The sequence below is a fragment of the Diadema antillarum genome, unplaced genomic scaffold (genome assembly GCF_040938485.1).
Source record: "Diadema antillarum isolate AM-2024a unplaced genomic scaffold, OU_Dant_1.0 seq00001508_RagTag, whole genome shotgun sequence".
NCBI lineage: Eukaryota > Metazoa > Echinodermata > Echinoidea > Diadematoida > Diadematidae > Diadema > Diadema antillarum.
Genome location: NW_027272242.1, coordinates 736536 through 751415, shown reverse-complemented (window position 1 = coordinate 751415; position 14880 = coordinate 736536). Strand labels below are relative to the sequence as shown.

Here is a 14880-nt window from a genome sequence, read left to right as displayed (position 1 = left end):
TTGTTGTTGTTGGTTTTTTTTTTGTGTTTTTTTTTTTTGGGGGGGGGGGGTGCATTGCCTCATTGTGATGCATATGTGTGGAAGAAATTCTGGGTCTTTATGCATCCGCCACAAAGTGTCGCCGGAGTTATTATGCTTTCGGGTTGTCCGTCCGTCCTTCCGCCATAATCAATTTTGTGGACAGCGTAACTAAAAACCCGTTTGAGGTATGCAAATGAAACTTGGCATGTATATGTATGACTGGGCGAAGTTGTGCCTGCCAACTTTTGGGTGCACATGCTCAAGGTCAAAGCTCAAAGGTCAAGGTCAAATTCTCAAAATTTCACTATTAAAGTTTCCTCCATATCTTTGCAATGCCTGAAAGTATTTTCTTGAAACTTAGTGCACATATGTACTACCAAATTGTAGTGGTATAGTGTGGTAATGGTGATGATACTCATACAGTGATGAATATAATAATAAACAAGATTTTAATGACGATGATGATAATCAGATGACGATGATGGTGATGATGATTGTAGTGGTAAAGTGTTGTAATGGTCATGATGCTCAATATATCAATGAATATAATGATAAAGAAGATTTTAATGACAATGATGATAATCGGATGATGATGATGATGATGGTGTACATAAAAGATTATGATCTACACAATACTTGTATGTTAATAATAATAAAGATGATGCCATGATGAAGATACACTTTTCTCTTCCATTTCCATTTCATTTACTCCTTAGTGCAGATCATTTACTTCATACATGTATGTTCCTTTCAGTGATAACCACTGTGGTCAGAAGAGATCTATGGTTATACCATCATATCATCAAAACCATCTGCACATCTGTGAATCCCGGCAGGTATACAGCATATTTCCAGATGATTAATAATGATTAGACTACAGGGTCAAATTCTTTGTTCAGAAAGTTTATTTAAAGATGTAAATATAAACAATGACAGACAATGAAGGTATACATTTTTCCTTGTATATACATAAGATTGTAGCAGTAAATAAGATTAGAATATATATACAACAAACATTTTTAAATACTGATTAACCTTTGATTTATAAACTTTCTTGTGGTTTGGACAAAATATACATGTAACATCCTAACTTCAATTTTTTTTCGCATTTCATCTTTTTGACATTCAACAAATCATTTGCCAATCCATCCATCCATCCATCCAAGCTCGCTCGACACACCCCTCCATCCATCTATCCCATCTCGATCTTCGCATCCCTGAGGGTATGAATTTCCAGAAACTCAACCCCCACAGGGCCACTCATGTTTACCCCCCATCCCGTCGATGTCCTTCAACGAGCCATCTCCACCCGCTTCACAAACTCCCCCATAAAAAAACAAACTGCTAGATGCAGTGAGGTCAATCAAGATGGCAACAAATTATGAACATGAGATGATGAGCGTCTTTCAGAGGGCACTGGAGAATGCGGCTCTTGCGCTAACGAAATATACTTTCCTCGAAAACACAAGAATTGAGTTCTTTTTGTTTGTCTCCGGCATCTATTACGAAATGCTCTACAAACTGTCGGACGATAGAGGAACGACAGAGTGCTTGGTGTTAGAAGAAGAAGTACTGAAGAAATTAGAATGTAATCACGATCAATTTATTCTATAATCACCCACACTCTCATCTCAGCCCATACAAAAGCAAAGCACTTCCCAAGCTGAAGACTGAAGGGTTAGTTCCCCATCCTCTTCTTACCATAATTATCTATGATTGTGGGCATTAAGCTGTCTTATTATTTTTTTTTTTAATCATCTCTCATTTATATCTTGAAATACCACGCAAAGAGGAAGAAAAAGACAGGGAATGGGCTCAGACGCTGTTGGAGCTGTTTGAAGACAAGGAATGTAAACACAGGGAAGAACTTGCTGCCTGAGAAGAGAGACTAAGAAGAGATGCCGAGGAATGCGAGGCAAAGAGAAAGAACAATAATCTCCAAAGAAACATAGTTATTGTTGATAGTATTATGTTGGGTCTTAGCAACATTATGAAGGAGCTAAAGCAAAGCACTTCCCAAGCTGAAGACTGAAGGGTTAGTTCCCCATCCTCTTTTTACCACAATAACCTATGATTGTGGACATTCAGCTGTCTTTGGTTTATCTTTTAATTACATCTCATTTATATCTTGAAATACCACACCAACTACAAGAGACCGATGAGAGTATTCCCAGCAAACAAAAAGCATGTTTGAAAGCAAATGGAAACATTGCTTCTCCTGTACAGTCATCATTCCAGAGGAAAAAATGCTTGAATTATTCATGCACAATGATTTTGTAGTGTCTTATTGACATCTACATCGCTGTATAGCATTAAAACAAATGTACTGTCATCCCACAATCTATCCTAGGTACATTTACAAAATGTATTAGGTGGAAAAGCTAAGTTGCAATTGTACTTGGAATTAAGTCATACATTGTACCTGGTAAAGTGCATGTACATTAATTATGCATTTACTTCATACTTCATGAAATGGTTAGTGAGTATGTCTGATGAGTAGGGTATTGAAAACATGAAATTCATTCAATTTAGAAGTTGTATACATTTTAAACAATACAATATACTATAGGATCACACAAATAATGTGTAATCATCTTTCATAGTTGTGCTACATTATATTTGAGTGTCCTTGGTGTGACATTACTGTGGGAGAAAGAACATTTAACGTCAGTAAGTGAAATCGTTAAAAAGAAATATTATGTCACAACATTGCCACATTTTCAGATATTCTTAGAGATTTTGAATTGCATTTGTCTGTTCTAAGTAGCTGGTAGTATATTCCTAGGCTGATACAAACATGTATATATAACAGAAAATCATTTTATGATGGCAGTACCAATCTATCAGTGTTCTTAATAATCAATGTAATACACATTGTACAATATGAAATGTAACATAGGTATAGCAAAGTAATTGTGACCCAGAAATGTGTTTGAATTAGCAAATACTGTATCTTGCCTATGTTTATCACCGACAAAAACAAATACAAAACAATAGATAAATTGCTTCCAATTGGACCTCATTAAATTCATGTATAGGTGTACTTGTGCTATCAGGTGACAAATCAAATAATGTCAGATTTCTTTACATTCTTGAACAATTTTTTAACGATTTCAAAGCCCCCTGCTGCTGAAATGTATATAGGAATGAATTCAACATCAGATTTGACATGCATAATGGTACAAGAAATCAAAAAGTAAATTATTTTCAAAAATAGTATAATGTACTCTTATGCATGTTTTTGTTTCTCCTTTTTATTATAGAGCATTTAATAAGTGCATCAGTGGGTTGTTTTTTTTTCGCAAATGATATACATATTTAACAGGTTGTATTTATCTTAACTGTTATTTGCAATCAGGAGCCTATACAGAAAACGAGCATTTAACACGATGAATCCATTGTTGTTTTGAAGTTTTTCCTATTGGCTACATGTAGAAAGTTGCACAGTATTATATCATTAAAGTTAGCCAAGAGATCTTGCCATAGACATTTGATGTTACATTCTGATTATTTTCTTGTTTGTTCATACATGTATTGTTCAAGATGATGTTCAGGCATTTATTGTTCCAGATAATTTTCACTTCTCAGTGTTTATTATTCTAACTTTGTCATGTAGACAAGCAAATATCCATTGTTCATAAGGACCATTGTTGTGGTCAGAGCACTTTTGTTCAATTAAAACTTCAATTTGAAAAAGAAAAATAGTGCATTCTCTGCTGCCATTGTGGATAGACATGTACTAGCATGCTCAAATGTTACATGTTGAGGTGGATAACAAAAGCATAACAGATATCATGGGTAGTTGCCATCTCCTGCTGCTCATGACCATTCTTAGGTTAGTAGATGTCCTCATGTCGAATTAGGTCAATCCATTCTCCCAATGGCATGTCTCACATGGTCTCACAAATGTGATATGCGAAATACAATAAGGGAGGACAATGTTTGAAAGTTTTGGCAGACTTGTGTCGTTACTCTTTAGCAAGCACCTCCATCTTCCCTTTAGCTGACTGAAAGTGCCTTCAATGACCATTCATACACTGCTTTAAGATGCGTGTTGAACTTCGTTTGCTGCTGCTGTTTAGTTGTCTGGATACCCCTTCAGTAGTCATGATCGGCACATCCACCCAAACCAGCCTCCATGTAGTCTACACAGAAATAAGATGGGGAAAAAACAGAAAAGTGTACAGCCACTCTTAGAAGCTTGTTTTCCTTGGATGCATAGGCTCTACTTAAAGCTCTGAAATGTGTTAAAGCATTTGTTATGACCTACCAATTTTTTCAGGACTCAAGTCCAGAATTCTTTTGTATTTTATTGTTTTGGTAATCCTGGTTAAAAACAATGACAATAAATTTTAAGAATTATTATGAATTGTTCCTGAGCAGTATGTTTAAGTACAAGTCTACTCAAGTCAACAGTGAATTTCTAATCATGATCACTAACAGTGTAAGTTGTTGTACTGATGTAAACACAAAATGTAAAAAAAAAAAAAAAAAATTGGTTTCATTTTGATGTACAAATATTCAGTAAAAAGTTTGGCAACTAGTGAAAACAGGCATAAAAATTTTTGAAGAATGCCAAATGAAGCACATACAAACTCACATGATGATCCCAAAAGCCTCCCACTTTGTCCACGATGATAGATGGCCGAATTTGCCAGTCCTGGCATCATGTACCTTCCCAGGCCATCTGAATTTCTAGTCTGTAATCTGAAGAATACACATGTTTCATGTAAGAAAATAATGGGTCTGTGTTTCATTCCAGTATAATAAAGTGCTCTGTACAAACAGATAGAGGATATTTCCATAGGCAATCAGATAAGAAGATAAGAAGAGTGTTATAATAATAATAATAATAACAATACAATGCATTTATAAGGCGCTTAATATGGATGTTTCTAAAAAATGCTTTTTCGGGTAGGCAGTGAAAATGTATACCCAGAGAAATATATGCATTCTACTACAGTATGTGTACTACTAGCACACATTATGTCTAGAGAGAAATAGAGAGAGAGGGAAAGAGGAAAGAGTATAAAAAAATGTGTTGAGGAAAGAGTACTGTATATGCCAAATATTTTGCAAATTTCGCGAGTCAGGTGCTGTTTGCGAAATCAAAAACACACAAAAATATTGACTCCGATCTCGATGTGGATGTGACGTATGCGTGTACATTTCTCTGTTCAGTTCCAGATTCCACGATGGCGAATTTAACCACTTATAAAATTGTCAGGAATTCCTGATTCGCGAAAATTTAGACTCGCAAAATATATGGCGTATACAGTATAAGGAGAGGAAGGATGAGATTGAACATTGCTGACCATGGGATTACTAGAAAGAGATAAATTGCGAGAAATATAAGCATTCTACTACCACACATATAGGTCTGGAGAGGGAGAGGGAGAGTGGAAACAGTATATGGAGAGGAGAAGAGAGATTGAACATTTATAGTAGAAATGGTAGAATACATTAAACACAATATAATAAAGACACTACCGACAGATATAAATGATAGTCATCCTTTTATGATTTAGTAATTGAAAATTGTATGCAAGAACAAAGGCACCTGTAAGAATCGTCGCAAATGGCCTGTAGCACAACACTGTGCCAACCTTTCCTGTTGTAATAGTCGGATGGATATTCCGGCAGGGCAATTATTGGGATGTATGTCCCATTGATGGCACCTCCACACAGGGGGAACCTGTGCTTTCGCTCAAAACCATTGACAACTTCACGCAGATGCTCAATTTTTGGAAACGCGATCACATGTGGACTGAGTTAATCAACGATAACGCCACACATTTTATGAGTGATTTCACACGCAGAAGATTTACCGACTCCAAAAAGATGCCTGATCATGTGGAACTCGGTATTTGTAGTAAAGCCATTTTTCAACAGAATGCGTTCTCCGATTTTTGCTGGCTCTTTTGTCTTCGCGAGAGCCTGCTGCAGTTGATTACTATTGAATGTATGCGAATGTACTCTGTCCATTCAGAAATTAATCTTCCAGTGTTCATCAGAAAATGAATGTTTGACAATGTCCCTGAAAGCCCCTGTCCACAGTGTCGGACACAAAGTCCACTCGCGAAATGTAAGTCCATGCCAAAGGCAAAGAAGTCGTCAAAGCTGCATCAATTTTCTTAGAAATTTGTGCCATCTTCGAGCTCGCAGCTTGATGAACTTATTGAGAAGTGATCGAAAGAGCTTCGAATCATCTTTGTCTGAAAGCTACGAAATGACTTCGGAACTTGTCCTCTTTCCCTGTAATTGCTTGATGTTGAAAGTGATGATGCGTTTGGTACAGTACACACTTGTTTACACTGTTTATATAATACCGTGCACGGAATGAGGTGTGAGCCCATAGCAAACAGATAAATGACCCCGTTACGACACAACTTGTGACCCCCTCTAGCTTGAGTCTAAAAATAACTCATGAGGTACGCTTCCTCCACAGAGCGCTTGAAAGCTCCAAATCTGGCACAGTTCAGTACGGTACACTTTGGTTCAGTTCACTTTGGTTCGCTTTAGAGACCTCAAATGCAAGTACCCTAGTATTCATCTCACCCATTGTTGAACACAAAGGGCTTACAGTGATCCAAGTCAAAATTAGGAACCAGGCCAGCAGACCAGTTTAATGTCATCATTAAGATGAGCACATACAGAAGTCAGTTCTTTGTGAGTGAATGTATATCTTCCTCATTTCCAGTGGATGGTGACTTAACTGGACATTGATTGTTTCATTCATTTGTTGTGGCAGACGAAATAAGCCTCCTCCTGAGGATGTTGGTACGCTTCGACTCCGAGGCTGAGGCGAGGTTGCTACAGGATGACTTCCAGAGTCTGCTCAGTCTCCTCGCATCCTCCCTGGAAGAGATCTGGCCAACCAAGCCGGTGAACGACCAAGCCTCATCACAGGTGGGCAGAAGGAACCATACGTGACCACCCAGCTCAAATCCCACAAAAAGTTGCAGATTAGAATTCTCTGTAATGGACCAAAATATATTACTCGGGTTAACTAATTGAAATTTGATGCTTCTGCACAGCACAGTAACCCTAACCTTTAAATCCTCTTTTCTCCCTTTTCTATGAATCTGCACCTCATAATTCCCTCTTATTTTGATCACTTCTTGAACGGGTTAGGATGGTCAATTTCAACAAGTTACATAGTACGGTATCAATAGAAATCTTCAAGCTTTCTATTCTAAACGATGCAGAAAAGTGGAAATTCATTTTGGCATACTTTTCGTAGGCTTTGAGCTGGGCGGTCACATTTGTGAAACAAACAATAAAAAACATAGCGCAGATATTGTTGTGGCCTGAATTTTTGCTTCATTGTAACCGGGGATTCGTTACCAGTTCGTTATAACTGCCAGGAGTACACTGTATACTTAAAAGATGTCCCAGATTTGCAGTTACAAAGATTTGTCATTTTTATCATTTTTTACTTTATTACTATTAGTTATTATCATTAGTTTATTATGTCAAAGAAGAAGGTTTTTTGTCAATGTACAAAATACTATTCTACATAAAGATATGTAATTTCAAACTCTGCATATAATCCCAAAAAAAACAACTAGCCATTTAGAACCTCCACCCCCCCCCCTCAAAAAAAGTATGATTTCAATGAAACTTTCTTAGTTTTAACAACTCTATTCATTAAAGAGAGAAGATATGTGGAGCTAAGTTCCCCTTTAATTCTAAATGTTTAAAACCCAAGTTGTCAGTGGTTGTAATCACTGATCATTCTCACTCTACAGACATTTGGGCCCCATGCCACTACCAACAGCATTGTGGCGAGTATGGCAAACCTAGGCGGTCCACAGAGAACCTTTAGCAAGGAGGAGCTGGCTGTCTTGGTACCACCTAAGCTGACAGAAGACCAAAAGTGGAAGCTGCATCATTTGGAGTCTAGGTGATGATAGAGCATGTAGCCCACCCGATGGAAAGTTTTCATCCATATATTTTTTTTTTTACTTTGTTATTATGACTGATAAAGAAACAAACTCACTTGTGTTACCGTAGTTACGGGTAAACTTGGCTTCTTAAGATAAAATGTGTAGCTAGGCTACTGATTTACAAAATCGTTGAATGTCATACCTCTCGTGAACTAGGGAAAATTGTGGCGATTGCGATAGGCCGGGTGTGTACTGCATGGCGAAGCGCTCATCTCGCTGCTATACGCGTTGTGCCGAAAGCTTGCTGTAGAAAGGAATAGGAGGCTCATATGGGTAAACTTGGCCCCTAGCTGGCGCTATGCAATTTGCATGTTGTGATCGTGGTATGTTCTTTGCATTTGGGCATACAACATGAGATTTAAGCGGTGTGTGCATCAATGTGAGTTTTTTGTCTGCTTGTTCTACTGTAATATATATTTTTGTTAAAAGTATTACTATGGTCATTATTATTAATAATATCAATTTTTTTCATGAATAGAAAGGTTACTATTGCTGTTGCTTAGTCTGATTTTCATTTATTTTTAGTAGTATGTTGAAGTTTACCTATGTTTGAAAATGGTTGTGTCATTTAACCATTTTTCAACACTTTTCCCTGTATATATTTCAAAACGTTCTCTTGATCGTACAGTTCTCTAAACACATCCAAAAGTTGTACTTACCTGTGACAGTTTCGACAACGGGCTCTCATCTTTCTCAAATTATAGCTAATTGGCAACCAATGATTTGGCGCCAATCAGCAATCACCCAGGTGTGACATCCGAGTGACAGCGCCATTAAATGTCAGACAGTTGGTATGCACCCCCATTCCGGTTCATGTTGTGGGGGGTTCTTTTAATCCAAATGGCCTCCCTGATGCATCTGTTCAGGTCCTGGCTATCTCTCGCTACTAACCACGTCCCCTTCGAGTTGATGACATGATTTTCCTTCCCAGCATGGTCAGTTATGGCAGACTTGTATGTTTGGCTTGCGGATGCCCTCTGTGATCATGTGTATGATTGTCCATCCAAATGACAAACACAAAAAGGATAGCCATTAAACTATGAGGTACTACAACACATAAACATAATTACGATTATAGCAGTAAAACAGGCAACACAACCTATAGGCTGCCGTATGACAATAAACTCGACCTATTTTAAGAAGTAACATTTTGAAATCGAAGTAAAGAGACATGCAATTTCCTCACTTTAAACTTCCTGGAAATTTTTGTGGCCAACAAAAAGGTTTCCATTAAACAAAAGCTTGTTGCATTGAACGAGAGTATGGTGAAAGTGGGTGTAGACCAAAATATTAATTTATGGCTTGGTACAACATGTGAACAGCATGTCCTTCACCTGCTCTAGAGAGAAAGTATGCAAGCTTGATGCCACCACCTTTCACATTCATCACATCTTACCCAGTCTACATGGGTCGAGGGGGTCAGAGATGCAATTGAGGCACTCAGAGTTGGTGTCCTTTCTACTCTTGGATTTTCTCTTCCCTCCGATATTGTCCTTCCCACATCCCTTCATCCTTGTTTCGCTTGTTGTTCGTTCAGTCTTCTCTTTTCCTCCCTTTCCTCTTCTGATTTCTCCTGGCTTCCTCTTCTTTTTTCTGTTTCTTTTCCGTCACTAACGGAAGGAAATCCTCTCCAGAAATTACCACTGGAAGCTGTTCTCTTTTGCGCTTCTTTCCTACCTCAACCCTGGGAAAAGAGATGTACTCGTCAATGGAGGGTGGAATGAAGGGAATCTCTTAGGGAGTCTCCATTGATGGTCCATCACTGCGCGTCCAGAAGAATGAGAAGGTGGACGAAGACGAGATGAAGTACACGTCGAAGAGACAGAAGGGTCATCTTCACAAGTTGGGGGTGTGGGAGGCCCAAAGTGATAGATAGAAGACGGCAGGACATGGGCTGTGTTGAAGGTCTTGGAGAAGGGATAGATGCCGGCTGCCCTAAAACCATTTCTTGGAAACGCAGTCTTCTTGGAGATGCTCTCCCATGCCATGCAGAATACCGACGCAAATGTTGTCTTTGTGACGAAGTCACCCGGATGTTCAAACCTGTACTGCCGCTCGGTGTCACACCACGCAGACTTGAGGGAATGGAAGACTGACACGTCGCATGGTTGCAAGATCTGTGTGGCATGCGGAGGGAGATGGTAAAAAATGATGCCATTCTTATTACAGAACACCGACACCTCAGGGGATTGGTAGGAGGCATGGCCGTCCACGAACAGGAGCATGGGCAGTGGCACTCTTCTTTGTACCAAGAACGGGTGGAAGACTTTGGCAATGTAGCCGAAAAAGGCGGCAGAGTCGATCCATCCACTCTTAGTACAGGCAAAGAATGCTCCTGCTGGTGCTCTCCCATTGGATTTCCATCTCTCCCTGCTCGCTGGCCTGGCAAGACAATCATCGCAGGTGATGATGATGATGATGTTCGTCCGTAGCTGGCAAAGACGACCACAACTTCTAGTAACACTACATTCCTGAGTGAAATGAGGGAAGTTGTGACTTGCGCGTGAATTGGATTAAAGTGAGGAAGAGTTGCGTAGGGTCGTCAGCCTCACTCTCTTGTCCTGACCCATCTATATCCAGTGGCAAGACTTTAATCAAGACGGCTGGTGATAAGTCAGGATGCAGTGGATGGCCATCAGTGTCTTACATGTCTTACTGTGCCCTTGTTGCGCTCCACAATGCTGTGCTGTATCCACCTTCCTGCCCGTTGAACCAATCTGGTGGTTTCCTCCGCGTGATTCGCCGGATCCAGTCTTCTTTGAGACCCATCGGTACCTCTCACATCGTTACTGTTGCATGCAAACAGCTATTCGTAGGGACCACATGTGAGAGACGGGTGCAGGTGTAAAACTAGTAGTTGTAGGTAGGTGCCATGTACATGTAGAGCTCCAGCCAGCGTGTGATGAATTGCTTGATGACGTCATAAAGACAGTTCATGGATCATATCACGAGTAAGTTCCGCTAGCGTGTTACACTGAAAGCTGCATTGACTGTAAGTGGTGAGGTCGTAATGAAGTTTGTTGACTGGTTGCGCACTGGTTGCGCATGTATCTATTGTATACGCCTGTTACTATTGTTATAAAAAGCAGCGTCATGGTGTTGTCCTTTCCAAAGTTCAAAGTTCTTTAACCCAGGTGACGTCACAATGGTGGTTTGCATCGCAGCTGGATGGATAAGTGCGCATTGTGTGAGTTTCCAGAGCACAGGTGCCTGTTGCCAGGACTTGATAATAACAAGTTGTTATGGCTTGAAAGGAATCTTTCCAAGAGTCCAACGATCAAAAACCATACAAAAGTATGATAAAAGTGATGATAACTCACTCAATGTTGTTCTGAAATGAAAATGGACACCTCCAGAGGATTCCAAGCTCCAAACTCTTGAAGGGTGTGTATTTTTGTCATCAGCTGATTCCAGGAGAGTTGTTTGTTGACCAGATTAACAAGAGCGCTACCAGCACACGTCCTTCATAATGACTAGCTCTACATATTAATCGGAGGTAGGAACTCGCCAGTGGCGGTTACTGTTGCCATTACAGTTATCTGAGTCTTGTCAGAATTTTTCAGTTCATGCACCACCTTCTGCCCCTTCTCAGCCAGAACTCTGTAACCCACTCTTCCTCCCAAGGCGAAACCAGACTCGTCAGCGTTGAAGATTCTTTTCGCCTCTGTCAAAACTGATGTTGCGTTGTTTTCATGCAACTGCTCTTCAAGTTCACCAAACCATCTTTCAACTCTTCCTGTCGCAGCTACAGACCGTTCCTTTCCAATTGGCTGAAGTTTTCCAAGTGAAATGGTCAGATGTCTGTTCATGAAGGCCTGCCACCAGGCCTGGCCTGGACGATCATTTCTTGAAAGGGTTTTCCCGCTTGCTTCTTTTGAGGAATTTTTGGACAACCTATACAAATGAAAAGACAAATTTATTTTTGAGTGGCCAATCCGTAGTGAACGACCTTTGTCAGTTTTTTTCTGTACAGTGTGTCTTAAAAAAAGTAAACCCAACTTCAACCGCAAATTTTCAGAAAACTATAAAATATTTTGCACATTATTTTTTCGTGGTTACATAGTCCAATAAGTCCTCTGTCCAATGATACCACGTCGGTTATGTAACTCTCATGCATGACTGAGCATGATTCAACTTAGTGAATGGGTGTGAAATCATCACTGTGGCAAGTTATTTCTTGCTATTGTCATGCATTCAGGGCATATTTGAAGTTAAATTTTTGTCATGTGTTAGGCCTATGATTGCATAACAACTTCAGCAAAGGTTGTTCCTGACACAGGCACACTTCACATGCTTTCCAAACATGGTACAGTTGACAATTGAGCAGAGAGTATTCCTGGTAACTCGATACCAGGAAACAAGAAGTTTCGTGGAAGTTCAAGAGGCTTTTCGGGTGCAGTTCCCCGACAGGCAGCCTCCAACAAAAAGAGCCATCTGGTACAATGTGAGAAAGTATGCTGATCACGGAACTTGCCACAGTGATGATTTCACACCCATTTACTAAGTTGAATCATGCTCAGTCATGCATGAGAGTTACATAATCTATGTGGTATCATTGGACAGAGGACTTATTGGACTATCTAACCATGAAAAAATAATATGTTAATATTTTATAGTTTTCTGAAAATTTACCGTTGAAGTTGGGTTTACTTTTTTTAGAGACACACTGTATACTTGATAAAATCTTACGACATTAAGAGGTGAAATTTCATTGACTATTTTCTATGATAATATTACTGTGTTGTAAGATATATGCATGAAAAAAAAAAACAGCATGCAGATTTGCTTCAGTAAAAACGTTCGATTAGGTGTTATTCATGCTTAGTGGTGATAGGTCCTATACATCAGATGCTCAAAATATTTCATATATCTATTCAAATTTTGATTGTTATGCATCTAAAAAGTTATGCAACAATTTTATTGATAATTTGTACGGACAGTCTGATAACTATAATAATTAGGTGTCAGATAATTAGATTTAAGCATTAATTCCAAGAATATTTTGTTTTCTATATGTGGTGAATGATTAAACCTTATATGGAATTAGAGGTACTGTAATATTTCATTTACATTTTGAAACATGGCAACCATCTCCATTTATAATCTGCTTATTCTGAACTGACATTTCTTGGTAAACTTATGTTTCCAAACTTACACTTTGTGTATGGCATTAAAAGCCAGGTATTTCACATGTCATATACATTACGAAGTTCATAAGGGACCAGGTGTGGTTACCGGCAAACACCCGATATCGAGTTTATTTTGTCGGTACTTTTGACCACTTGATGATGCCTAAGTGTACCGACAAAGGTCTGGTCTTTGGGGAAAAAAAAAAATCATGGCCCCCTCCCTTTGGATACACTAAAATTGATAACCATGTATGGATTTGTCGAATATTATTCTTCACTGCACTGCATATTCAGACTGGCTTTTTGAGTTGTACCACAGAGATTATTAGAAAAGGAAAATGTCCAATTTGAAATGTGATTTGTGATTTGAATTAGTAGGCCTATGCATGTTTCAATGTATATCCTTTGTTTGTTTGCTTTATTTGCTTTTTATTAACTACAAAAAACAAAAACAACAAACCTCAGTCTATCTTACATCCAAGATGTTCTTCTTGTCCTGACATAGCCCTACTCTTGCCATCTCGATAATCCACTTTACTAGCTTATTCTCCTCTTCTGTAGCGAGTCCTGGGCTCGGTCCTTGTTTGCTGTAAACAGGAGTCTGTCCATGGTATTTATCCTGCAAGGTGGATTGGGGGAGGTCATATATCCTTGCTGCAGCTCTCAGACTGAGTTCCCTCAGTTGATTCCTGCAGAACCTTGCCTGCATGGACTCCTGACTCCATGATTTGAAGTTCCGCCTTGACATTGCGGCAAAACTATGAAAGAAATACAAATAATAACAGTAATATTAATTATGTAGTAATAGTAATACAAAAATAACATAAGGCCTACTACTATTACAACTACTAATATTAACAGGTGATTAACCTCCCTTAAAAAAAAAAGATTAAAAAAAGAAGTCTATTGAAGTTAGTTAATCTGCATACAAGTTAAAACTGTAATTTTAAACAAAGTAATTACTCTACTCGTTTTGCGCCACAACGTTAGAATATTGTTTGCAATCATGGAAGAGATAAGGCGCCTGCATGTTTGTGTTTGTGTCGGGGGGGGGGGGGGGGGTGGTCTGAAATATATTTGGACAGGAGAAGACAATACATAACCGGTGGAGAGTAAAAACTTTGATAATTAAAGATTAGGCCTAGGCCTAATCCCAGTGGCATTTAGATTTAAATGCAGGTCACAAGATAATACAATAATTCTGAATTGCTCGATTCAGAGTGGTTTGTAATTAATTTGTGATTGAATTTTTACAGAAATGCGTTCAAACATAACTTTAATGCGATGGGGCCATAGTCTACCCCTATCCTTATTAACTAATGAGCTAGTTGATCTAATATATCATCGGTTATTCCATTCAAAAATATAAAAAACACATAGAAAGTTCTATCCGACCATTGATAACAACGAAAAATCACTCATGAAATTGGAGGAGGGGGCACCTACCCCAAGTAGAGATAGTATTAAAGTCTCTCATATGATATATGATGAAGGCTGGAAACTTATTAAATTATTTTATATATCTTTCTCTCCATATTACTATGTGTCCTGTATTACTGTAAACATAACAACAACTGATGTAACTATTAATCACACTCTTCAATATTTTGCTTTTAATACTACACCATGAGCGTGTCCATTGCACCATTTGTACAAATCGACTCATTGCACGCATGACATTCGCTCATACATTCAACCTCTGGGGGGCCCGAGTTTACCGGTTCAGCGCCATCTTGTAGGCAAGCGTCGCCAAATGCGCAGTGAAATTGCCCAAAACTCAC

General features: G+C 38.9%; 1 protein-coding gene and 1 pseudogene across 1 annotated transcript in view; one reads left to right on the top strand and one right to left on the bottom strand.

Moving 5' to 3' along the window:
- Positions 1-7931, top strand: part of LOC139710192 (putative elongator complex protein 1) — a 49027-nt gene extending 41096 nt beyond the window's left edge. The window contains exons 24-25 of the mRNA XM_071622124.1: positions 6773-6930; positions 7773-7931. Coding sequence (XP_071478225.1) covers positions 6773-6930; positions 7773-7931 — 317 coding nt within the window. The remainder of the gene's footprint in view (positions 1-6772; positions 6931-7772) is intronic.
- A 1712-nt stretch (positions 7932-9643) lies between these two features.
- LOC139710205 (uncharacterized) lies at positions 9644-13847 on the bottom strand (annotated as a pseudogene).
- Between the last annotated feature and the right edge of the window lie 1033 nt (positions 13848-14880).